General features: G+C 41.0%; 1 protein-coding gene across 2 annotated transcripts in view; it reads left to right on the top strand.

The window, feature by feature from the left end:
* thsd4 (thrombospondin type 1 domain containing 4) overlaps positions 1-21,537 on the top strand; it is a 45,473-nt gene extending 23,936 nt beyond the window's left edge. For both annotated transcript variants that reach the window (XM_080026437.1, XM_080026438.1), the window contains exons 8-18: positions 13,191-13,395; positions 15,552-15,727; positions 15,939-16,035; positions 16,251-16,400; positions 16,730-16,859; positions 17,066-17,270; positions 17,760-17,933; positions 18,391-18,564; positions 18,711-18,890; positions 19,219-19,363; positions 19,952-21,537. In XM_080026437.1, coding sequence (XP_079882563.1) covers positions 13,191-13,395; positions 15,552-15,727; positions 15,939-16,035; positions 16,251-16,400; positions 16,730-16,859; positions 17,066-17,270; positions 17,760-17,933; positions 18,391-18,564; positions 18,711-18,890; positions 19,219-19,363; positions 19,952-20,094 — 1,779 coding nt within the window. In that variant the 3' untranslated portion in view covers positions 20,095-21,537. The remainder of the gene's footprint in view (positions 1-13,190; positions 13,396-15,551; positions 15,728-15,938; positions 16,036-16,250; positions 16,401-16,729; positions 16,860-17,065; positions 17,271-17,759; positions 17,934-18,390; positions 18,565-18,710; positions 18,891-19,218; positions 19,364-19,951) is intronic.
* Positions 21,538-27,998: the final 6,461 nt, after the last annotated feature.

The following is a 27,998-nucleotide window of genomic DNA, read 5'->3' as shown; positions in this document are numbered from 1 at the left end:
TCAAGCACCACAAGAAAAGTGATTTTTCAGGTAAAAGCCAACCCAAACATTACATCTGGAGATTTGCAGACCATTTGCCACCACCGTTCTTCACTTGGGAGAAGGTTCTCTTGGTGGTAGGCACAGTTGCGTTTTTGCCCACACTTGGTGGTTTTGGTTGTGACCAAACAGTAAAATTTTGGACTAATCTGTCCACAGAATAATTCTTCAGGTATTTCAGGTATCTCCAGGTGCTCTCTGGCAAAGTTGTGACAAGCAGTTTTTTTTCTTTTTTGAGAGCAGAGGCTTCTTCAGCAACCCTCCCATGGTAGCCATGTTGACTGTGTGTTCTCCTTATTGTGGAACCATGCACATCTGTCCCAGATGCTGCAAGAGAGGTCTGCAAATCACTAGATGTAATGTTTGGGTTGGCTTTTAACTGAAAAATAACTTTGTTTGTGGTGCTTGTGGTGCAATGTAAGAGCTTACCGGCAGGTACCAAAAGGTGGGTAGGTTGGCAACTAGACAGGTAACAGACAGGCAAGTTGACAAAGGATTGAAAAAGGTCTGGTGAATATGAGGGAAGTGAGGAGGAGGGAGCTGGGCATTTGTGGAGCACCCAAGGATGGAAGGTTTGGTGGATAGGAAGAAAGTACTGTACATGGTTTGAGGGAAGTGAGCAGGGGAAAGAGTGGGCAATGCAAATGGCTGGAGATGAGAGTGCAGGGAGGGACCGAGAGGCCATGACAATTTAGAGTGTCAAACACTTGATTTCCTGCATGTTGGTGAATTTCTCTGCACCAATCTCTTTGTTTCTATTCTGCATAAATTAATGAGGAAAGGTCTTTATTTAGGTAAAGGAAAAGACAACATTCAGGGGCCCCTGATGCAAATATAATGGAATATAATGCAGTAAGGCTCTGTTAGACTATTAAATATTTAATGTTCGATTGTTAGCTGATTAAGGCTAGTTAGCTAAACTGTAACTTAGGCAAAAGTTTGAAACTAGATCATGTTAGCATTCATCCGTAGACACTTGACACAATCTAATTCAGAAACTCTGGAGGTGAGGAAGTCAAGTGTATGTGGCTATAAATGCTACCAGGTAGCTACTTACATTTCTAGGCTACACTGTTTGAATGGTCTTGCTCGAGGCTAGTCAGAAGCCAATGGTTGGACGGTGGGACTCCGAAGTCGGCAAGGTTAAGATGGTCTAGTCCACTTTAGGGGTGAATGAAGGTGTTGGGAAATATATAGTCACAGGTGAATGATATACGTTTTGACCCCCTGTCCTGGGACCCCCGTCCCCCGTCCCACCTCCACACACACACACACACACACACACACACACACACACACACACACACACACACACACACACACACACACACACACACACACACACACACACACACACACACACAAAAGAGAAAATAATTGCTCTGATGCTATTTACTCGGCATAAGCATGTTTGAAGCATGAGGTAATGTAGATTAATGACAGAGGCATCACAGCTGCCAGGTAGAGTGTTTCCCACTGAGGCCACACCTGCTAGATATGTTTGCAGGCAGAGTCCTGCTAACGAGCTTTGGATTTCTCCAAACAGCAAGACATGCTGGAAACTAGTCAGATAATAACAACAGAAGCTGCATTACTAGAACCGAATACTACTGCACGAGCCTGTGTCTGCTGGACCCTGACAGCATACAGTAGTGTTGTTGAGCCCTCCTGCTGTAGTGCATGACTCTGACGTGTGTGGGTTGGAGACTGGAGGAATCAGACGCCTGGAGCCAAGGTTGTGGTTGAAAGAAACAAAGAGCCCGGGGTTCACTGTAGAGCCCGTCTGGCCCTGCCCGACCTCTGGGTGCTGTGTGCCCCCATAGTGAGGTCTGTCCAGATCACAGGCTGATCAGGGGAGCAGGACACCATGTCTGTAGGTGCATCGTGACGGGCTGTTTATAAGGGGAGTTTTTCATTGTTGGATCGTTGTCGATTCAGTTAGCCAATCCCATTTTTAGCGTAGTAGTATTGCGTTTTAGGAAGAACACACAACAAACTAGTCCAGATAGGATTTGTGTGTGTGTGTGTGTGTGTGTGTGTGTGTGTGTGTGTGTGTGTGTGTGTGTGTGTGTGTGTGTGTGTGTGTGTGTGTGTGTGTGTGTGTGTGTGTGTGTGTGTGTGTGTGTGTGTGTGTGTGTGTGTGTGTGTGTGTGTGTGTGTGTGTGTGTGTGTGTGTGTGTGTGTGTGTGCGCCTGTGTGTGTGTGTGTGCGTGCGTGCTCGGCTGAAACTGTTCGACCATTAGCAAAGCCGATATCAGGTGTGGAGATATTTGTTTTTAGCCACGCTTCTCTTTCACTCAATGCCTCTGCTTGCTCTGTGAAACGGCTTCACCGACTATTACGCGCCCCACACACATCCTGCGTCTACCTCTGGAGCGCGTCGCCTTACCTTACTGCTGCCTCTCTCGGACTTTTCTCGGACACACATGCAACGTCTCAGCAGCTGCTGCTGCTTGTTGGAAGTTTTATTTTGAAGGGGACACACCAGGAAATGGTGAAACTACAGCGAAAGCTGCCAGTATGAAGTCAATATGACTCTCAGCAGAGTATTTCAAAAATCACTTTACTGATTTATACGGGAGAGAGAGAGGGGGGTGTGGTCGGGGAAGAAGAAGGCCGTAGACACAGATAGAGCAACGGAAAATTGTTGCGCTCATCATGATCTTTTTTATTTCTTCACTATATTGGATCTCTATATGTGTCATTTATCCAAAAATGAAATGCCAGAACTAATTGAAAATTAGGTTTTGAATCCCTCGGATTTTGATTGCACAATTACATCGTGAAATAAAGGGATTATTTGCGTATACGACTGAGGGATGTTATATTTTGAAATAAACACACCGGGTAAACGTGTAACTAGAGTGAATGCTGCTGGTATGACTGTCAGCAGAGTATTTCTCTATCAGTTAAAGCACAGAGACGCGAGAGAGACGCGCTGCTCTCAGAAAAAAATAGGCGAGCCTCCTGAGGTGAAGGGGAGCGGCGCTGCAGACGTGCCTCCGACGCGCCTCAGCAGTGCGTCTGAGGTTGGATGTGTGCTCGCTCTACGTTGATTTCACAGTCTGTGACCAAAAGTCAGACGCAGACGCGAGGTAGACGCGCAGTAGAGGTAGGATGTGTGTGGGGCGCGTTAGGAAATGTGGCAGGTTGTGATTTATTAAGCATAGTGCCAATTGAGCAAAAACGTTGTCAATCTACACTTGCAAATATACAACCTCCTCCTTCAGGACTGGACAGGTATACTTTACAGATGTCTGTATTAATCTAGTAGTCATTCAGTGCCATTTAAACAATGAATCGCTATTTGAAAGTGTTACATTTTCATTGTGCACAAGAATATGTTAAAAGTCTAGGCTTGACTGCCTGTTCTACCCAATAGCGTGAATAACCCCTAAATTGCAAACATACTTAGACCAATAATTGTCCTACATGTTGGAGAAACTGTGGGGACGGAGGGGTGGATCACTACCACTTCTTTTGGTTCTGCTCAAAGATTTATAAAAACTTCACATGCAGCAGATTGTCGGACTGCAGATACCATTGACACGTGTGTCACTTTATTTAGGTGAGGGAATAACAGGAAACGATAAATATCTCTTAAAAATACAGTGGCAGCAAAAAAAGCCATTGCTTGTAAATAGTTACAGCTTGACCCTCCTTCCATAAAAAATGGCTCGACAATATTAAAGAAATCCAGTGAAAGGAAAGGCCGGCCTTCCTGCTGAGATTGCAAAAAGATCTGTACTTAGCAAGATGGATTGAATGTTTTTTGGATTCATTTAACTGTGCCTGGCTGCATTGTTTATGTTCATTTTTGTTTATTAGAATTGAAAATCTCAATAAGAATCAAGGCTTGATTCGTTTTGAACAAGACCAAATCTTAGCAGTAAAGATTTTATTTTTATTTTGCTTCTTCTTTTAATTTTCATATAGTAAACTATTGTGTTGTCTCTCTCTCCTCTCTTTATGTTCCCGCCATGTGCTCGCCCGGCCATCTGAGAAGCAGCTTTTCATTGCACATAGTAAACTTTGCAGCAGCCTGTTGTGGTCTCTGTGTGCCACTTCAAAACAGGACAGTTTTCAATTATCTCTTGCCTGTTCCAGGGCTGTGCTTGTGTAGAAACAGGTCCAGTCACAATGTCCCTGATGTGCTCAGTCTGCCTTGATACACTTTGTGAAAAAAACAACTGTCAGATATGAGGATGAGTAGAAGTGTACTCCCTACCTCAGGATGTCCTGGTGAATTAGGGTTTAATGTTGTGGAAACAATGGTGGAGCAATAGGAAAACCATGTCTGAAGCAGTTGTGCTTCCAACTTGTAACATAGTAGTAAGTATGTTGTTGGGGGCTCCGGTACGGAAAAGGGATCTTATTGTCTTCTAGTTGCTGGGTAAACGGACATAACCAATTTTTTTATTTTATTTCAGGATGGTCATGAGACATTGGAGCCTCATTATTTGCCTCCTTTTATGGTTTATTTTAATTAAAATTAAAATTTCTTTTAGCATTTATCATGCTTTTATTGACAGTGCAGAGAGACAGAGATGAAAGGGGGCACAGAGAGGAATGACATGCAAATCACGAAGCGGGCCGGATTCGAAACAGCATCTGCTGCAAAGAGGACTGAACCTCTATGGGGGGAGGGGGGGGGTCTCCTAAATGTGACTCACTTTATTGCTCCTTCTCGCTGTCTGTAAAGCCCATTGTGTCGCATTCCTTGTGAGAAATGTGCTGCAACAATAACGTTTGATTTGATTTGATATGATGTCGTGTTATGAACTAAAGGGTGCAATTCTGTAATTCCCATTTGTATGTATCACTAGAATATGGCATGCCCACCTGCCAAATAATTCCCCACAATTTCAACCATAGTGGTTTTGCTTACACATCCATTTCATCCCTGCAAGAATTTCCTTCCTCTCCTACTCTTTCTGTCACTTTGAAAATATTCCCCAAAACTTCCTCCTCTGTTCCAATTTACTGTCAGCAGTAGCTGCCACACTCTCCCCTCTGCTTCCTATCCTCCCACCTCTCTTTCCCTCCTATTCATTTTCTACCTCTCCACTCTCCCTCCTCTATAACAGCCCCGGTCCCCCCCTACGCCCCCCCCCCCCCCCCCCCTCAATCTGCACCTCCCCCAGCTCGGTTTACAAGGGGAGCTCGTAGAGATCAGCTCAGTAGTGAGAGAGGTTTTTTTTGGGGCATTCTCAGAGCTGCACAGAGGCTGACGGGAGCAGCCACTGAATTGGTGTGGAAGCCTGACTGACTGACTGAATGACTGACTGACCGACTGACTTGGTGGAACATTTTTGGGGCTGAATGAGAGAATGCTGTCAGGGCTGGCTCTCCTGCTGCTCGTCTGCCTCCACATGCGTGTGCAGGGCAAGCCACGGTCACAGGTAGGGACGGCTGCTTCACCTCTGTTGGGTCTATGGGGAACAGGGGAGAGACTGGGGATTCCCATTGATGCTAACACATTGATGTCTGTGAGAGGGTTGCATTGCATGATGATGAGTTGCTGTGTTAAGTTTGTTTTGGGTTGTCTCTTTGCAGTGCAGGTTTTGGATCTGCGTTGATATTCTGTTGCAGGCATTTCATCAAGGGAAATGATTTTGACTTGGTGATTAAAGGTGGAGTCAGCGATGCTGTGCTTGAGAGTGCTTGTTGTCAAAATCACTTTTGTCAGAATAAGTGAATATCTCCTCCCGATTTGCCACCTTTTGTCTGTACCTGTGTGTGAGGTGGAATAAAAATATGGTGTTAATACACAGCCTAGGCTCTACAGTATGTACTGGAATGTAAACAAAGGCGGCCTACCATAGCTAGCAACATGCCCGTTTACAGATCCTAGGCTGTGTATCAACACTGGATTTTCTTAAGCGCACGCACAGTACAAATAGGTAGCTGATGGTGAGGAGATTTTCACTGATTTTGACAACAAGCATTCTCCAGATTCGCTGACTCCACCTTTTGAGTAGATCTGATTAGATGCACTTAAGCCTTGTTCTCATTTCCAACCAGTTTCTAGAGCTTGTAAGCAGGTCTGGAGTCTGGACAGTGCCACTCCATAAATTGGACTGCCAGTGCTGCCCAATGATCCTGTGGTTTGTCTATTGAGTTGGAGTGTTTACAGTATGGGCTGTTTTCACTATGGCTCCGCTCACGCTCTGAGTAGTTTATTTTTCCACAGCACATTCACAGGCTACTTGTAGGATTAGATTTCCCTACTAGTGTAGGACCCGGTGAGTCAGGCCTGTCCTAAAGACTATATAGATGTACTTATACTGTATTAAGGATAGACTGCAGGCCTGAATTGGCTTGTCGCTGCTTGTTTAACTCACCTGTGTTTGCTGGTTATTAATGAGGCCGGTGCCTGAGGTTGTTATTGTTAATGCAAACGTATGGAGTGCCAAGGTCTTGATCAGGATGTATGCGCCAGCTTTGTATGACTCCAAACAGATTGCAGAATTTTGGAACCTGTCAATGTACACAAAGTGAGTTTAGTTTCTCTTGTGATATTCTGTTAGAGCACACACTTGGATGTTTGGCAGGAGTCATCGTGAATGCTTTATAGAGCTTGATTCAAGTTACCAGAAATTCAAATAGACTTACCTGGGGTTTGGAAGGGGAAGTGCTGCGCAGAAAGTGAAAGTACAAGTTTTAAACAGATGTGGTTTTTCTGAGACCTGAAACACATAATCAGTTCAAAAAACACGTTTATCAGCATTTTGTTTTGTTTTTTCATTAGGACAATTCCTGAGGTATAAATCAAGCTTATAGTCGGCCAAAACTCATTGATTTTGACCTGTTTATAGGGCCTAGGTTAAACCCTACTAGAACATTTGGGTTAAAGCAACAACAAGTGTTATACCTACATGTTTAACACTGGCACATATCACATAGATTAATCAATATCACTTTTAGCGGCCAGCTCATTTCAAATTCACAGTGGTCTCTAACTGTTCAGTTTAATCATTTGACCCTCTTCTCTTTTTATTATGTCCTCATTCTGTAGCTTTTTTTATGGATGTTGCCAGTGAGAATACCGTACCATACAGTGTTAATGACCAGCAAAGACCATTTGTCCACTCTGTTCCCAAAACAGTGCATCCAAATCCGAGCAGTGATGTCAGGAGAGGTTTTTACGGCTGTATATTCACCATTCTAAATGCTATTTCTGAGTGTTTTACAAGCATGGAGGTCTTTAACGAAGACGCTCCGCCCTTCGGCCCAGACTGTGAAGGCAGTTTTATGGCGTGGATGATGTCTCTTTTTACTGTTGCAGGGTCAAAGGTCTCGCCACTCATGCCTACATCTCTCTTCTAACACTTGGTTACAAATGCTCCTGCTCGCAGCTTGTAGGATATAACCCTGGCCTGTAGATATGATAATAACCTAATTTCATGTTGTTTTTTAGGCAAATCATTTGTTAAAACCACAAACCGCCTGTTCCGTCTTCAGCTCATCTCTTCCTACGTTACAGTAAATAATCCCAGCTTGTCCCATTTTGGTTTGACACATGTTGCTATAATTTCATGAAGAGCTGTGTTGTGGAGAGTGGAAAGCTGAGTGATTACCATCCAAAGCAAAAACAGAACTTGTGCTTCAATTTGTTGTTACAAACCACAGTTGGTCTTCTAGTTAGTGTTCCCATTGTACCAGAGCCAGAAGTGAAATTTGAGGGGAGGGAACAAATTAAATAAATCTGCAAGTTTTTAGCTACTTATGAAGTCACATCTTCCATGTATTACATGCAATTTGATTTATCTTGGGGCCACCAGCATTGAAAGGCTCTATCTGCGTAATCCTATTGAGAAATGTCCATTGTACAGTTATGTTGAAATGATAAATTTAAGTTATGGATCAAGTTTGGAATGTAGTGTTCGATTTCTTCACACTTTTTTTAACATCAAAGTTAACATTGATGGAAATATTGGAGGGCTTTAACGATGTGCTGCATATGCAGTTATACGCAGAACAGATATATGTGATTACGGTGGAAAATGTACTATAGATGTTTGATTAGTGACAGAGGTAGACAAAAGCAGGTCTATCATCGCCAGCTGACCACTGTATTTTTTCCGTGCTGTAATGAACTGCCCCTAGCAGATTTGTACTGCTGTAGCAGCTAGCTATTTCAGCTAACGCTATCTCCATGAATTAGTCTGTGGTTAAATTTGAATGTTTTCAGAAAGATCTTGCCAGAGAGGTCTAAAATATGCGCTTGGTGGAATCATTCATGATATTGTGGAGAAAGACCGCATATCCCAGGCAGAAAGTCAGCATCTTCACCAGTTGATTCATGTAAAAGACATGGAAATAGGGAAACAAAAAATTATTCCTCTAAAGCGTGGTAAAAATAGGTTGTCCTAGAATGTTAGGTTTGATAAGGTCAGACAAGGCATGGAACAATATGAAAATTGAATGTCACAATTTTCCCTGACAAAAAAATAGCTTTTCTTAAAACCAATATTTTCACTTACAGATAGGGAAAAAAAACTTTTTCGTCTTTTCTTTTGCATAATACAACCGTACGACATCTGAGAATTGAATTATACTCAATACATGTATTCCTTTAATGTTGTCTCCTGATTTAAAAGATCTGTAATAGATGTGCCCAAAATCGCATTGAATCAGAAGTGTACATTTCTTCAATATTTTGTACTTAACAGTGTATTTCACACAGTATTAGTGGTTCAGTAAGTTTATAAAGGAGAATGTCGCACGTGAACTTGATGGCACTGTGGCTTCTACATATACAGATGTGTTTGAAGTGCTGACTGAAGTCAAAGCTGTGTGGCCTGCTGCACCCCCCATATTAAAACCACTTAAAGATCCACAGCATCCTAGCATGTGGGAGGCAGATGCTGGTAGCCATGGAAACCACAATGTGCACTTCATACGAAAGAAATGGGGTGTGCAATCCTGTCTTAATCTTATTTAATGTGAAAGATTATCGCCCCATACTAGTTTTTCATCCCAATCTAAATTTTAATAAAATGTAATCATAATCTGATTGGATTTTCTTCCTCTCCGAGACGTGAGATCGGATCTCAGTAATGTCATTTCCAGACACCGTGTCATGTCCTGAGGTCACTGCCGCTGTAAATTCATTGTCATTGGGATGATATTGCCTCTGTATTCTGAGGGCCGTGAGTTAGGGCTGTATTGCATTTCCAGATGAGCTGGTGTGTCACAGCTGACCAAGTCATGATAACTTTATTGGCTGTTTGCCAAAGAACATTACAACCTTTCTATGTGTGAAGAATTGTAGCAATCCCCAATGTGACCACCAAACAGCCCCCCTTTAACCTCACGCTCATAAATATTTTTTTAAATACTGCTCTCCCTCCATCCTGGGATACATTTTTACAGTAGGAGTACAGATCATAGCATCCCTTTGTTCCCAGAGGTTCACCATAAGGAACTGTGTACATGTCCCACTAGCTTGGCCTGCCTTTGTTCATTTTTCTTTACAGATGTAGTGCATTTGAAGGTCGTGATTTGTTTTGAGGCAAACAGACAGTGGTTCATGTCACACAGTATTGTCTTTGTTTAACTTTCTGCGGTCAGCAAGAAAGCTGAGAGGGAAACCGCCAAAACACGGGTTAGAAGGTTCTGATGGGATGTCAGCCTCAGCCAACAGGGAATCATGTGGATTTAGGCTGGGGGGGGGCGGGAGGGGGGCCTTAACCACTGTACCATCGCCAAGCTAAGAAAACATCCTTCTAGTCGTAACCCTCCGTTCCACTGCTCTTTTGCAGCATTTGGAGCAGCAGCATGTAGCTATGTGAATTGCTCTGAGCAACACTGCCAGGCCTGGGAATTTTCACAATGAAATTAAACTGCTGGGAAGCGCTGATTTCATACAGAATGCAACAGGGAAACATTCAGGCGATGCTGCACTGCTTCGCACTCACTACACATTATGTTGATGTCATAATGTTTTAATGTCTAATGTGGCCTTGGTACAAACAGTACTGTACTGTGGGAACCTCTGGCGAGTACAGAGTCAAGCCTGCACAGGACATGCGAGAAAGGTCTGTCAAAGCCCCTATAAACTACATAATATGGTATGTTGACATGCCACCTCAGTACTGCTGATTTACGTTCTATGGATATAAGCCATTATTGTATGTAACTGTTCTTTAATTAAGCAAAACCTTAACTATTTTAAAATTATAACATGCTCATGTAATTTTTTTTTACTCAGGCATCTGCTGGTCAGCATCTGTCAGCATTGTGTCAGCCACAGATTACTCTGTCTGAGCACCCGAAACACTGTCTGACAGCGTACACATGTTCAACACAAAAACTGGTGCCTTCTCTTTCCAAACCTTCTCTTCAAGAATCCAGTTACAGAAACACTAGGGCACTGTGTTGAATATATATTTACTGATGCTTCAGGCCAGTGTGACACAGCTGTGATGTCTGTTGGTATCCCAATCCACCCGGTGATGAGTTTTACCCAGTTGCATCTATTGGGATCACTGGGATAGGAGGATTTAGGATTATGTTGTTGTCTGTGCTCATGTTGTTAACTGGGAGTTGATTCCACCACCCTGACTCTTGTAACCATTTCCAGATGAAGCTGGGCCTTTTGCGACATTTTAAAAACACTGTTATAATTCCACCGAAAACTTCTACAGATGTCACAACAAGCCACACATAGAGAGAAGTTGAACAAACAAACATTTAAAAAAATACAGCTAAACTCAAAAGCTTCCTCCTCCTTCACCAAACACATAGAGTTGGCTCGGCTTTCGTTGAGCTGTGGCCACACGTCATGTGTCCTCTCACCAGCGACACCTCATTTTGAAGAGCTCACAGTTCAGGTCACATTTTTCAGAGACAGCCGAGATGTTGTGACACTTTGTTGGATTCCTCAGTCACAGATTTGTGTTGTGCAGCACATGCTACTGCCAGGCTGACAAGTTTGTCTTGACAGTTTAGTCATTTTAATGGTGCAACTGTCCAAATCACTACATATCAAGTATGCCCTTGAATCTCTAATGCTGCCTGCGTTGTGCGTGTGAAATCTATTGGCTCTTTTCATATCAGTGGAAACCAAAACACCCAGTGTGTTTTTATATCCATGGTTATTCGATAATACATTGAGAAAATTATATTTTGTGTCAATACATTTCACTGCTTATCCTCCGCTTCTTTTTTAATTTTTTTTTTTTTTTTTGCATTTTTATGCTTTATTGATAGTGTAGAGACTGGAGTTGAAATGGGGCTGAGAGGGGAGTGACATGCAGAGAATGACCGCGGGCTGGAATCGAACCCGGGTCCGCTGCTGGCCTAGGCCCATGGGGGGGACGCCCTACCAACTGAGCTAAGGGCGCCCCCATCCTCCGCTCCTTTGATTCAGACATTCCAAATGGCCACAGATAACCTCTCACCATGTCAACGTCGGTTTAACGAGGGGAACATGTTTCCATACATGGCTGCCATAATTGTGTTGTTTTAGTTTGAAGGGGGTTTATGGTGAAAATTGAGACACAGAGGAGATATTCTTTGGGAGCCACTTGAAGTTAGTTGTCCCCGACTCTCTGATTTTTTTTTATTCGTTTTCCGTGTAGCTTGTCAAGATGTCCCAAAATGTGTTCAACTCTAAATAAGGTATTCCTTTATTCCTGGACTGTAGTATTTCTGACTTGCTTTATATTCACAAGTCACAAGACAAATAATTTTTTTGCCCCTGGATGTCATTGTGTTGTGTTGGGGGATTTTTTTTTTATCTCAGCATCATTCAGTCCCATGCTATACTTCACTATAATTCCACACTGACCACACACTGATGCATTTGGCAATTTTATTTAACTTTTTTTTCACTCATTTCCTGTGTGGAAGGAGGCACTTGGTATTTGCTTTGGCCCAGGTCAGAGTGAGCTGCTAGGGGTTGGAGAGAGCCACATTCTCCTCTTGAGTTCACCCCCAGCTGCCTCAGTCCACCCCTGGCCACCATTCCCCCTCCATCTCCTGCTATACCTTCCTAAACCATACTTCATCCCTTTGTTTGACCTTTGTCCACCTCCTCATCCTCTCCTTGCTCTCTGTCTCTCCCTCTCCCTCTATCCATCTTTCCACCGACTTGACTTGACTTACAACTGCCCTAGCATGCTCAACTCATAGTGATGACTTATTATACACATCCTGTAAAGTTGTTAAAGCTATACATCTTTAAAGTGAGGTTTGGCACCTCACAACCACATGTAAGGGCCCAGCAGCAGCCCCCAAACCTTGCTCTACGTTGTCGAGGAGGTTGCCATATTTCAAATTTTTATGAAGCGTGGGACCCAGTTCAAGCATTAAGTCTCAGGGAAATATGTTTGAGTTACAAGCCAAACAAGAGGAATATGTTAGCTCCAATCAGGGAATCTACCTGAAGCCAAGCGAAAGCTGCACACTGCCTAGAAGGGCCTGGAGACTGGCTGCTGTCCAATACCGGAAAGCCTTTGTGTGATTATGCCCCCAAACTCCCCCACGATGCCCGCTCTTTTGGGTTGTTCTCATTGGCAACCACTTCCACCGCAATAACCAAAAATCCAATGCTTTTAAGTGTACTTTAGCTCACTGGGACCAGTTTTGGTTCCCAGTGGCAGTTTTGACCACCACCTGTTTGAAACAGCACGTTGCTTTTACTGCTGGTTTGAGTTAATTTATGGACTGCTGACGTAAACTGGATCTATTTTTGTTTTTGTTTTACCGTGCCCAGGTTTCCTGTAAGTCATTAGCAGAGCACCAGTGTGACACAGAAAACCCATACCCTAGGGATTCAGGATGGAAATTGTGGGATCAGTTCTGTCGGGGGCCAAAATGATGCCCTCTGGAAAGCAACCAGATCCCCTGCTAATTCGTTATTCTGTTATTGTAGTTAATCAAGAGTGTTATGGAGTTCTTGTTACAGGTGCAACTTGGCTTAGCTTTGTAAATTGGAACTTGTATCCCTAATTAGCTAATTTTGTTTGTCCAAGAATAGTTCATGTCTTTGCATACATTCAGTTAATCTTAAACAGCTATTTTATTGAACACTTTTAGTGCAAACTTTTATATTTGAGCTAAGGCTTTCACTCTGAAATGCTTCTTACTCCACACTCAATGTAATTCTTCATCTAAACTCCCTTTTCTCCTGTGCCTCACAGAGTCTAGGCTGCGATGAGTATCTGGGATCAGGAAAGGTGATGGACAAATGCGGCGTGTGTGGAGGTGACAACACAACCTGCAGGATGGTCTCTGGAGTCTTCAAACACAGTTTAACCAAGGTGGGCTACCACAAGATAGTGGAGATCCCAGAGGGAGCCACCAAGATCAACGTGACTGAGATGCTGAAGAGCAGAAACTACATAGGTAGGGGGAAAATACACTCATCTGGCTGATTCCATTTCAACTGTTGTCAGACATACAACAACTACATTTATGTGACGTCTGTATATCATACACCATCTTTTCCTTATGTTGGTGTACTAGGTAAGTTGACAGTGCTATGCTCACTCTTTTGCTCTCATAGATGTTGCCACATGGCTGACCCGAAAGCTATGTCATTTCTCGCAGCATTTACTGCTACCGATCATATTGCATTTCAAAAGCCCAACCTCATCCACCTGCAGGCTACCTTCCCAAGAGATCAGGGAACTACGTACAATTGGGGAAATATCCAACACAGAAAGTTTCCTAACTTGTAGTGTGTAGAAATCATGCCATCCTAACACTGTTTTGACTATCTATTAGTTTCCCTGAGAACTGTTTTTTTTTTTGCTTGTGTTGCTAAATGATCTAAGCAGTTATTATGGAAGCAGGTTGGGAAAGTCTTCAGATCACATTTTGTGGAGCGTTTTTCTTTGATAACAGGGTACAGTCCAGATGGCAGTGTCAGAAATGTGTGCATGTGGAATGGTCCCAATCTTAGAGCCAGTGGTATTGACTGGTGTCCAACTTTCATTTTCTGCTCTGAGCTGTTAAAATCTTTGTTACTTTCATATTTCAACTTAAAATGTGAGGCCTGAAAGTGGGGAAGGCTATTCATGTTTGGCCGCACCTGCTTCAGCTGCCTCTTGGCAAAGGGAGAGTTTCATTTTCCATCCAGGTTTACTCTTTCATCAATTGGAGTCCGCTGCAGAGCTCTGCTTTCATTCCAGCTCAAAACACATGTTAGAAATGGGAATCTCTTTCCACCACATATGTAGTATAATGTTACACAATCAAAGGTGCTACACCAATGATTGAATAGTCCATGGAAGGTCATGGTCATATACTGTATACTGTATCATCACTCACTCTCATATCATTAATAAAGATTTTAAGAATTTTTTGTCATTTCATTAGTTTACATTGGACAATAATACTACTTCCAGCTGTGCAGACAGCAGCTGCTAGTAAAACTAATTAGATGTGTCTGAAAAGGCAAATCAACCAGTGGGTAGTGTCACTTTTTTCAGGATTTCTTCAGCATGCGGCCTTTGTTAACACCCACCTGCATGGTGCAGCCTTTCATTGGAGCCTCTCAGGGAAACGACTACACGGATAATTGGCGTCTTTAAGGAGGTGCAACAGTGGAACACAGTAGTGGGTTCGTTTCAGAAGTGACTGTTGGAATGTCAGACATTGTTTAATGAGAGCCATGTACAAACTCAGCAGCAGGTTGGGAAGAAGAGGAGACCCGATCCCTCTCTTCACCACAGTCCTCTCCTCACGGGAAGCGCATAAACACGCTTGCATTAGAAGATCTTACCCATAAAGCCCCACCATCCTTTTCAATATAGGCGAGGAATTCCACCACTCTGTGAAAGAAAGGGGATTGATTCAGAGGCTATACCTTTTTAAAATCACAACCAACTTGATGCCTAGTACACTCTGCATTCTTACATTTGGACTGAGTGTGTGTATGTGTATCATTTTCATGATTTAGGAAACTTTTAAACATCTTTGCAGATTAATATAAGCAGGAGTTTAATTGATACAAGCAGCACATTTTGTTTTTCAAAAAAATATACATAGGCTTCAAAAATGTAATGAATATGAGACAGGGGCTGGAACCCACCGTACCCTTCCTGTGTCCCTCATTTTTCCTCAATAGGCCTCTGTTCTACACTGTGCATCTCTAATGTGCTTTTAGTTGTCCAAACACTACTTTTGCAAGCCTGTCTAATGTTACACTCCTAATGCTTTTCTAATGGCCTCTTGTACTTAATCCATGAAATCAGTGGAAAACATCTTTGGAGATTTTGTTTCAGGATTTGCATGAAAGATTTACCAGCAGATTGTCACGTTTATAAATAAAAAAATCATTTATTTGAAAGTGCACGTGAAAGCATTTATTCTGTTAGCTATAATTACCTTTTTTTTTGGGTGGAGAAAGTCAGTGTCAGAGCTTTTTCGAAACAGTTTTCATTACTCCTAAATGGTTTTATATTACAATAATTATGTGGAATAGGTCGTGGCAGTATTTTCCTTTTCGTCTGAGCTCAGAGTGGTGATTGTGTGGTTGCTCTCTCTGTCTCTTCCAGCTCTCCGGAGCCGATCAGGGCGATCCATCATTAATGGAAACTGGGCTATTGACCGACCAGGGATGTATGAGGGAGGAGGGACCATGTTCACCTACCGTCGACCCAATGAAATCAGTAACACGGCTGGGGAGTCCTTTCTGGCTGAAGGGCCCACCAATGAGATCCTGGATGTTTATGTAAGTCACACCTCGGACCTCCAGTTACTTACTGAGGTGACTCTACTGCTTTATTTATACTGACAAGCTTAAGTTTGCCCTGAGAAAAACTATGTGCTCACTTTCCAGAGCAAGTACTTTAGGAGGGGCACACATATTTGAAGGTGTTGTACAGTTGTGTTAATTATGTTATGATTTTATTTGTCACTAAGTCTAATCCACTCTGCCTCAGATCATCTTCCAGCAGCCAAACCCTGGTGTTCACTATGAGTATATTCTCCCTTCTGAGAAACCAGTCGAACCTCAGCAACCAGACCTCAGACCGGGAGGTAAACAACATCTATATTTAACCGTGCTAACTGTTTTAGCATATCTTTGTCTGATTGTTCACAACATTTGACATCTATTGATACAGCTCTCCAACCAAAAAAAAGCATGTATTCATCTTCATATATCTTATTTCACTTTACCTATCTCCTGACCACAGTGACTCTAATCTATTGTTACATCTAAGTGTGTCTAAGCTCATGTGTTTATGTCTTAGGGAACGCTGTGAATGGACAGGGTGGGTACGACACTCACCCTCCTCATCTCCCTGACAACCAGGTTCCTGTAGTACAGCCCCCCAGACGCACCAGAGAGCACAACTGGAAACTGGCTGGTGCTACGGAGTGCAGCGCCTCCTGTGGTAGAGGTCAGTAAGTTTTAGATTTTAGATTTGTTCATGTTGCAAAAATACACTGACCAGCAATCAGAGCCAAAGGGAACTAAGCTTGATTTGTATTCATTCATTATTAACATGGGAAGCAACCAAACATGCTTGTAATGTAAAATCACGTTATGTTATGTTATGTTATGTTAAGATTAATCAATTTCCTGATCTACATTTACTTTTTCTTTTTAAAAAGACTGACTATAACTGAAATGAACATTTCAGAGAACACATTTTACAGAATAAAGTTTTATATTTCAGATGTAGGATTCAATGCAAAGATATTTTACACTGCTTTGTGTTCTTTTCAGGGTTTAGATACTCCATCTTCCACTGTGTCTCCCGGGTGACCCATGTCCAGGCATCAGATGCGTTGTGTGACAGCAGCAGCAAACCCACTCCACAGGAAGAGGCCTGCAACCTGCAGCCGTGCCCAGCCTTGTGAGAGACCACACACTTTTATTCTCACACTTGTGTCACACTACTTAATACTGCTTAAGATAAAAGCCTTCCCGCTCAAAAAGAAAGTTGTCGATATAGTACCCACACAACTGTTATAAAATCATACCTGTACTTTGAAAGTTTTGAAATACACTGTTTTAGTATACCTGCCTTATACCAAGCTCTTGTGATTTACACCTGAGCAGCTGGGACATTGGAGAGTGGTCAGAATGCAGTAAAACCTGTGGCCTGGGAATGCAGCACCGACAGGTCCTGTGTCGCCAGATTTATGCCAACCGCACCCTCAACGTCCACACCAGCCGCTGTCGACACTTGGAGCGCCCGGAAATCGCCAGCACGTGCCAGCTGAAGATCTGCAGCGAGTGGCAGATCCGCTCCGAGTGGACCCCTGTGAGTGGAAGCTGTCTGTCACAATGTGACTGCATTGCACCTGTCTTTACAGTTAGCACAACATATGTTCCAACTGAACACATGATAAACAATGTTAATAAGTCAACTTTAGAGATGCTGCTAGGTTGGTTTAATGGACAGGTATATGGTGTTGTCATCTAACTCTTAAAAGAAGGTGAATAAGTGTATCTCTCAAAATATCAAACTACTCTTTGACAGTCAATGACAACTTAACAGAGTGAGCATAATGAACTAAAAAGATAGATACTGTGTATATGCACACTTTATTTCCTTTATGGATTCTGAAGGGCATACAAATGATATGCAGAAATTGTCAAAAACATTGTCCATTAGAAGATTAGAGATATACAACGTACAAAGGTGCACTTGATATAGTTCTAGTGAGAGAAAAAGCATGCAGTCTCTTCAGCAGTGCCTCCAGACCCTCCACCATACACATTGTTAACCATGTGGCCTGTGTCTCCATAGTGCTCTGTGCCATGTGGGCTGGGTCAGAGGTCACGAGAGGTACGCTGTGTCAGCAACGTGGGAGACTTTGTCCCTGACGAGGAGTGCAACATGAATCTGCGGCCCATCGATGTAGAGAACTGTGACATGGGATCCTGTGCCAAGAGCTGGTTCTACACCGACTGGGGCAATACGGTAGGTGTTACAGTCAATGGGAGGCATAGTAACTTCCATTCATCTCTAAAAACAGTGGTAGTCATTGTGTATAGCAGATTTTTTTTTAAAAGCATGTACTGTAAGTCGATTTTTCACTATTTTGGTAGCTAGAAGGGCCTCTTAGTTATCCATCACAAGTATCTCTTAGGTGTTCAAGATGACGAGTAGGCTAATCTCTTGCCCTTTCTGTAGAATGATCATGTTGAAAAAGTGTGAAGACTTCTTTTTTTTTTAAATAAGAGCTTATAAGAGAGAGAGTATCATAATTACATTGAAGAATATGTATCCAGAAAAAAATTATTTCAGCTAATATTATACTGCATGAAGAAAACTAAAATAAGGTCACAGTGGGGGTTTTAAATGGGGTTGCTAATAATGCCAGTCAGTCACCGATAGGTGAACAACATGAATAGTAAAACTAGTGTTTACTCCACAGTGCTCAGCTGAATGTGGGATGGGTGTACGAACGCGGGGAGTCCTCTGCCTGACCAACCACATCGGCAGCCTTCCTCTGGAGGGGTGTGGCAACGTGCGGCCCGCCGACTCCCAGGTCTGCAACAACGGCCCCTGTGACAACCGCATAGAGTGGTTCACAGGCCCCTGGAGCCAGGTACTGTATGAGGATGAGAGGTCACTCTGGGCTTAAGGGGGAAGTTGTCTGGAGTAGCCAAATATAAGGGATTTTACAGGGATTTGACATTGAACTGTTTTTCCTGTCTCATTCAAATGTTTAATTGAATCCATATGGTGACCCAGTGCTCTGCAGAATGTGGCGCGGGCAGCCAGCAGAGGTCAGTGGTGTGTCTGATGAAGTCAGATGAAGGGTTCACCCTCATGCCTCCGTATGAGTGCTCCTCCCTGGACAAGCCCCTCAGCCAGCAGAGCTGCAACCTCAAGGCCTGTGGAGCAAAGTGGCATCACACTGACTGGAGCGCTGTGAGTAACATGTCAAACCCTCTGTTCGGATGCCCGAAAGCAAGGCATCTAGAATGCGTTCTAATACCCATACTTCCCACATTGATTTGTGTGAAAAAAAAACAGCCAGATATATAAGCAAGAGGCAAGTTAAGGCACAATGTTAAGACAAAATAAATAAGTAAAAGTATGACACTAAGAAAGATACTAATTGAGAAAAAAAAAATTGTCTGTGTATTTTTTAAGGTTTTTAAAGCTCAACATCAAAAATGTTTGCAAAGTTGCGTCAGTTTAAGCAGTAGACCAGCTGTAGGAGTTTTACAGCTGTCTCTGACTCCTGTCCTTACAGTGTTCAAAAACATGTGAAGGAGGTTTCCGCGTGCGGGAGGTGCGTTGTCTGTCTGATGACAAGATGCCCAGTGAGGGCTGTGACCAGCAGCTGAGACCAGCACAGAGGGAAGACTGCAACCCAGAGCCCTGCATACCTCAAACAGGTCAGACAAGTTCTCTGGAATATTATTAATAATAATAATAATAATAATAATAATAATAATATTAATAATAATAATAATAATAATAATAATAATAATAATAATAATAATAATAATAATAATAATAATAATAATAATAATAATAATAATAATAATAATAATAATACATTTTATTTATATAGCGCTCTCACTTTTCCGTGATGATCTTAACATCCTTAGGAGCACAAGGGTCATTGTGTTCTAGGCAAAACTTGAACCCGTTCATACCGGATGCAACGGTTGCACGTTTTGGATGATGTTATTATTTTTTAAGGTCCATGACCAATGAAATGCACCTGTGGAAGGCAGTTGTCATTGTTTTTTTTACGTTAATGAACAAAGGCAATGATTTACAGTTATACATTAAGTTTGTTTTTGATGATTCTTTTGTTGATGTTTTAAAAAATGTTTATGCCCTTAAGGTAAAGGCAGTGATTCACAGTTAAAGCCAAGCACTGGGGGACATTAAATGTTGCTAACTCTCCCATCACCCTGTAATACTTTATGCAGGGTTAATTGTATGCAGTCGTTAATCAACTCTTTTTCTTTCAGATGAGAACTGCAAAGACAAATACTTTAACTGCAATGTGGTGGTGCAGGCTCGCCTCTGCGTGTACGACTACTACAAGACGAGTTGCTGTGCTTCATGTTCACGAGTGGCTCACAGACAGCCCATTATTCGGGGCCGCAGCTAGCCCTCTCTACAAGGGTCCCTCAGCTCTATGTTGGGCCATGGAGGCTCAATACCCGCTGCAGGCATTCTATTCCTGGGTCAGCCAATGGAGTAGACGAGCTGGACCTTGGCTTAAATGGACACTTGTTTTGATTGCCAAGGATGGAAACTGAAGAAGGAACATTTCTGTTGGTTCATTTGGAGACAGCTGTTGGGGTGGAAAGGAGTACCTAAGAATAATGGAGGACAAGCATCCACTCACTGGATAAACAGAGCTCGGGAGCAGTGAGAAAGATCAGTTGCAAACCAAGGAACCTACAACAAACTTTATGGATTTTAACCTCAACATACAATTTTAAGAATCCATGTTTTTGTGATTCGAAGGTAGCAGTTTGCAGCTGTACTGCTGCTTGTGGATTACATGATATTAAAATGAGATAACCTGTTTGAGGTGGACTTAATACAGAACGTTTATGTTCTAACATGGTCCCTTACACTTCAATGCAGATAATGGGCATGGTGTCATATGAAGTTGATGCTGTTTCACCTTTAATCATCAACTATGTAACTCTCACTTTGTTGACCAAAGATCATTTGAAGGTGCTATGAGGAACTTTTAAATATTTTTGAAACAGTCAAATGTTTCCTATGATGAACATAAATGACATGTAACAGCAAACGAGACCATCATTGAAAAGAATGCTATTTTTATATCGTTTTTCTTAATGCCTTTGTCATGCTCACCTAGGAACTACAGCTGGCGTAGTAAAAACACTACTGCTTTTGTCCAAACTGGATGCAAGAATGAACACAAACTGAAAGTTCCTCAGAGCACCTTTAACCTCATCAAGTTGAAGAAGGTGACGAATAATCACTCTTTTCCTGAGAAACACGGTGCTGGTGGTGAAGCCTTTACGCAACATGGATTCACAAATTGGAATTCGTAGTGACACAGATGATATTTTTCTGATTACCTAAATCAAGCCACCTTTTTTCCTGCATGCAAAGCCACGAGGTGTAACTGCATCCTATGTAACGTGTGTGAATGTATGATAGTGAATGATGAAAGTATTTTCTTAGCCAGTCCTCCCAGCGACGGAAGAGAAAAAAAGCCCTTTTTATTTATTTGTGTGGCTCCCCAGGGAGGACACTGGTTTAACGGCCACCAGTGGCCCCTCTTTAGCTGTGGGGATAAAACCTTTGCTGCCTTTCCACCAATCACTGCCTCTATGCTGACTGTAGGCATTCCACAGCACTCTGTATGGTAGAAGCAGATGGTCAAAAACCCTAATGTATTTTTTAGAGAGGTGAAAATAAACTGTATACATATTTTTTGTATCATTCCACAATTGTACAATTCCTGATGATAAATTGCCAATCATGAATACATTGAATTATCGATATTTGTTTTTTAAAGACAAATCATGACAGTATTTTACAACTATTGATCTAGTGAGAAATATCTATGGTTTACATTGGAAGTAAATCTTTGCTTTTGAACCAGCCTTTTCCTCCTTATGAACCCTTTTTTTCAGTTTCATATAAGCTCCACACACTGCACCTCTGAAGTAATTAACTATTTTTGTATTGTGTGTCAGTTCCCTCCACGATTGATGAACTTACCTCTGATCCAAAAGTACTGTAAATGTTTCACTGTTTCACGTTGAGTAGAGGATGGAAGTACGCAATTCAATTTCTACACGAAAAACAAAAACTTTCTGAATACCAGAATCTTTCAGTATTCAACTAATAGAACAATTGTATGTAATTTACAAAAGTGAGAACAGTGCTGTTGAGATTTGATTAAATAAACAATTAGCATTTATGGGATCACTTTACAGCATACTTCCTTTGTGCAGTTTCTGGGCAATGATATAACTGATTCAAGTCAACCATCTAAAGGACAAAAGAGGTATTACAAACCATGGATTCAGTTCATACAATATTAAACACAATTTCATCTTCAGTGCGAATTCGTAGGAAAATGTATTTTTTTTTTTAAGTTAAGTTAAGTTAAGTTAAGTTAAGTTAAGTTATCTTTATTTGTCAGTTGTACACTTTATTGACTGATTCACTGAAATTATATATACAGTCTCGTGTGAAAGTTTGTGAACCCCTTGAACCTTTTGGAATTTTATTTATTTTTACCATTATTAATTCATTTTTATCAATACCAGTATTTCTTATATGAAATACAGTATCTCACAAAAGTGAGTACACCCCTCACATTTCTTCAAATATTTCTTTATATCTTTCCATGGGACAACACTGAAGAAATGACACTTTGATATAATGTAAAGTAGTCAGTGTACAGCTTGTATAGCAGTGTAAATTTACTGTCGCCTCAAAATAACTCGACACACAGCCATTAATGTCTAAACTGAAGGCAACAAAAGTGAGTACACCCCTGAGTTAAAATGTCCAAATTGGGCCCAAAGTGTCAATATTTTGTGTGGCCACCATTATTTTCCAGCACTACCTTAACCCTCATGGGCATGGAGTTCACCAGAGCTTCACAGGTTGCCACTGGAATCCTCTTCCACTCATTCATGACAACATCATGGAGTTGGTCGATATTAGAGACCTTGCGCTCCTCCATCTCCCGTTTTCAGAAGCCCCAAAGATGCTCAATAGGGTTTATGGCTGGAGACATGCTTGGCCAGTCCATAACCTTTACCCTGAGCTTCTTTAGCAAGGCAGTGGTCGTCTTGGAGGTGTGTTTAGGGTCATTATCATGTTGCAATACTGCCCTGCGGCCCAGTTTAAGAAGGTTGAGTGCACGTTTTCAGCGTCATACCAAGAGGTTGGCTTTGGAAAATAGACATATGAATACTGCCAGCATTGCTGCAGGTCTTGAAGGGGTTGGGGGTCAACCTGTCAATGCTCAGACCATACGCCGCACTCTGCATCATACTGGTCTGCATGGCTGTCGTCCCAGAAGGAAGCCTTTTCTAAAGATGATGCAAAAGAAAGCCCACAAACAGTTTGCTGAAGACAAGCAGACTACGGACATGGATCACTGCAACCATGTCCTGTGGTCTGATGAGACCAAGATAAACTTATTTGGTTCAGATGGTGTCAAGTGTGTGTGGTGGCAACCAGGTGAGGAGTACAAAGACAAGTGTGTCTTGCCTATAGTCAAGCATGGTGGTTGGAGTGTCATGGTCTGGGGCTGCATGAGTGCTGCCAGCAGTGGGGAACTACAGTTCATTGAATGCTAACATGTACTGTGACATACTGAAGCAGAACATGATCCCCTCCCTTCATAAACTGGGCCGCAGGGCAGTACTGCAACATGATAATGACCCCAAACACACCTCCAAGACGACCACTGCCTTGCTAAAGAAGCTCAGGGTAAAGGTTATGGACTGGCCAAGCATGTCCCCAGACCTAAACCCTATTGAGCATTTTTGGGGCTTCTGAAAACAGGAGATGGAGGAGCGCAAGGTCTCCAGTATCCACCAGCTCCATGATGTTGTCATGAATGAGTGGAAGAGGATTCCAGTGGCAACCTGTGAAGCTCTGGTGAACTCCATGCCCATGAGGGTTAAGGTAGTGCTGGAAAATAATGGTGGCCACACAAAATATTGACACTTTGGGCCCAATTTGGACATTTTAACTCAGGGGTGTACTCACTTTTGTAACCGGCAGTTTAGACATTAATGGCTGTGTGTCGAGTTATTTTGAGGGGACAGTAAATTTACACTGTTATATAAGCTGTACACACGCTACTTTACATTGTATCAAAGTGTCATTTATTCAGTGTTGTCCCATGAAAAGATATAATGAAATATTTGAAGAAATGTGAGGGGTGTACTCACTTTTGTGAGATACTGTAATAGCTGTCCCCAGACAAATGTGCAGCATCACAACTCTATTCCTGAGATCCTCTGAGATTTGTTTCCCTTTTAGCATGTCTGACCAGTATGGGTTCACTTTGGTGAGCCTAAACTGACCTGGTTTTATCTCTGTTTTATCTAGTGCCGCCCAATTTCTTCCCTAAAGATCTCTCACTACATTGGTCCATTTCATGATGCAATTTGGCCCATCTGATTGTGTTTACTTGCTCGATTTAAGCAATGCAGCTCAGGGTTCACAAACGTTTGCACATACAACAGTTGGCAAATCATTTGTTTTGTGTGTTTTAACAATTGATTTCTGGAAAAGAAAAATGTTAAATTGATAAACAAACATCTGTTATTTCATATAAAAAATAATGGTATTGATAAAAATGTATTAATAATGGTAAAAATAAATAAAATTCCAAAAGACTGTATATACATTTGTTTATTAACTAAATTTGCTTCATAAATACTCTAATCCTAACCCTTCATATATCAGTGATTCTTGAGAGCCGGTACAAAAGGCTGTCTTCCATTTGTAACTGCTGTTATGTTTAAAACTAAAAATATTTAAAATTGTAGATGTTATTAGGGATTAAGAATAGAATGTCTGGAGCACAATTATCCCCTTAAATTTAATTTTATCATTATTATGTCAAATATATGACACTTGTTATCTTCTCACGACATCCAAAACAGTGTGTCCTCAGAGAAGGTTTCAATCTTTCATATGCAATTAAACCTATTAAAAATGTACTTTAATGATTAAAAAGAGCTTGTTTCATCAAAAGCAACACTAAATAATAATAATATCAATAAAAACATTTTGTCTACAACACATTCATGTTTTATAAGGATTCTAAGTGGTGGGACCACTTTACTGTAAGTCAACACCGTCAGACATTTCATTATGTAAAATGTAATAAAATCAGCCAAAATAAGGGGCAGCTGTCACTATGAAGGACCTCTTGTCAAATTCTACCTCTGTAGAGTACATTAGAGTCAGACAGGCTCTGATAAATGTTGTAGTTTTAGAATATTTTACATTCCGAATCTTGAAAGTCCTGTGTCAGAACCATGATATGTCATCACCGACTTACAATTTCTGAAGAAGTTATATGAAATGTTTTGATCATTTTATTTTCCTGAAGTAGTTCATACTAGCACCTAACATCAACAGAAAAACCAAATGTCTACAAGATAAATTTAATTTGTTATGTTTAAGAAACGTTAAATATGTCAACACCGTCAGACCGGAAATCTGACAGAGTTGACATCTGTCGGTGGTGATAGGCCAATGACTGTAAAAAAAACAAAAGCTAGGAGGTTGTGTCAAACCTTAGCTCAGTAGCTTAGTATATGTTGGATACATACATGTAATTTAATTTGTCGAAACATAGGGTTTGTATTTTTTCAACATTGCACCCTAATTTGTCCCACTTCTCAAGAACCACTGACATATGATAATATAGATAATTTCATCATATTAAGCTGTTAACCAAATTAGGAAGAGAAATTTAAGAGCTAAATATAAACTGCACCAAATACCTTTTTTAGTAATATGCTGCTTTTGTTATATAAAGATAGTGCTTCATTTTTATATAAATGAATGTTGGTTACATCGTCAAACAAGTCTGGAGGATCTGGAGTTACTGTGGAGAGCTGCTGTGAAGTCTTCTCCTTGAAGACTGATGTTTGACTGACTTCAGTCATGGCTCTTTATACTCTCCTCTACAGGTGTGTCTGCAGCAGGATTATGGGTTGGGGTCCACACTACTAGGCCTAAATAAACCTCTAAACCTTACAATGTAATTTACTAGGCTGGATTTGTTAAGCTAAACAACATATGGTCTTTAACCAATAAGATCCACACATTACAGTATACTTTGACATGATCTCATTCTGCTGATCTACTGTATGTTGATTGTTATTTCATTGCAGTGATGCAAGTGGACCTTATCAATCGAGCATAAAGATGCATACATCCTTATATAATATTTTAAAAAAGACGCTTCTGTGGCAGATATCTGAAAAAGAGCTATTGACTATTGATCTATGGTTTACATTCAAAGTAAAAATGTGCTAATGAACCAGCCTTTCCTGCCATATCAACCATTTTATAGTTTAACAAACAGCACCTCTCAAGTGTTAATAAAACAAATGTATTGGTTCACTTTACAGCATACTTCCCTTGTGTGATTCAGAAGTTGATTCAGTTTTACAACACAATGAGGTCTGGGCAATGATGTATCCAATCAAAGTCAACCATCTAGAGGACAAAAGAGGTATTACAACAAATGGATGGAGTTCTACTTCTTACAATAAAATACACGACTTCACCTTCAAGGCGAACTGTCAGGAAAATGCATTTTATCGACTGATCCACTAAAAATATACAGTATAAACTGTATGGAAACTAATTGTGCTTCATACATAATGCTGAATCTATACTGTTTAATTCAATCTCTAGGAAGCTGTGAACCAAATAAGGAAGAGAAATTTAAGATAGAAATGGAGAGCTAAATCAGGACTGCACTTAAGACCTTTTTAAATCATTTTGTTTTTTGTTGTTTAAAGATATAGTGGATAACCGTTTCATATAAATAGATGTCGGTTACATTTAAGCCATTGCCAAACGAGTTGACACAGATTGATTAAGCCATATCAGCTACACAAAACTCTTTCTGTATTTTCAGAATGGCAGCATTTACAAACTGTTGCATCTATTAGCTTCTATCTTTATTTATTTTTTGACATGATTGCTGATTGCTGATTGACCCATTTTGCTGAGTTAGTTTGATATCCTGAATATACCCTACCCTTCAAATGCAGATTCATAAAACCATTCTGTCTGCTTATGTCTGAAATGGCTTTCTTGTTTTTCCAAGAAATTTACATATTTCTCCAGAGAGAGCTGTTAGAGACAAGGGGACGCCATGCTGGCTCTGAACGCTTGTCGGAGGTAGCAACAGTTAATAAGGAGGAGGGGCTTAGTAAAGGGTCAATTATAATGACATATATTTTTTTTTTCATTAGGCTATCTGAGCTAGTGGGAGCATGTAGATGTTAAACAGAAGAGTTGATTATTATTTCATTACATATTCTTTTTCCTTTTTTGTATATATATATTTTTTAAATAATTGTGTGACCTAAGGCACCAAAATAAAATGTATAATTATCATAAGTAGTAGTAGTAGTAGTAGTAGTAGTAATAAGTAAGTAACAATATGGGACCTGAGGATGTGTTTCTCTTATATCTCCCATCAGCTCAGATATGCCTGTTGACTATGACTTATTTCAAAAAGTGTGCATCAATTATCGTTCTGCCATTCTAAATCTGGCTGGTAATAGATTACATAATCAGTATATAATTGTCAGTATATCATTTAAAATTGAAAAGGTAAAGGGCCAAACTCATTTTTTATTTTTGTTCATGACGGATATACATGAATGTACATAGTGTAAGATAAATTGCTGTTAGAAATAGAATTAGATGAACAGAGGAAGGAACACTGGACTAGCAGTTTTACCATTAGACACGTATGACTACTGCACACATCTGGCCCCTATAGCTGGGATTTGTCAGCGGGTTGATTATCACCTCACTTCACTCTCAGTACATTTAAGCCTGTTAAATACCATCTGGCCCGTCCTGTAGATCATTATCAAAAAGTGTGTGTGGCCACCTACCATTACTAACCATAATATCAAAATCACAATATTTCATAACTTGAAAAAATGTCATGCTGAATCCCATATTCCAATAAAATTCTAATAGCTTTGGTGAACCCTGGATTTTAGTGCCATCATGTAGTCAGCATTTGTGGGTTTTAATGTCTAAACAACTGGACTGCCATGACATTTGGTATACTCAAAATTCAAATTTGTCCAAAACGTTGGCAGGCTAACATGTTAGACTAAGATGGTGCACACAAGTATACCTACTTGTTGGTGCGTTTTCTCTCTGAAAAATGTATCAAATTTAATCTGATTGTCATGAGATTCCATGACTTTGTTCACACAGAGCTTCTGAAAACAACTTTCTTTTTTTCTTAATAAAACCTTGGGGGTTTTATTTATCTTT

The sequence above is a fragment of the Ammodytes marinus genome, assembly GCF_949987685.1.
Source record: "Ammodytes marinus genome assembly, chromosome: 1".
NCBI classification, from domain to species: domain Eukaryota; kingdom Metazoa; phylum Chordata; class Actinopteri; order Uranoscopiformes; family Ammodytidae; genus Ammodytes; species Ammodytes marinus.
Note: the sequence above shows the minus strand (reverse complement) of the source record. Positions and strands in the feature narration are given on the sequence as shown.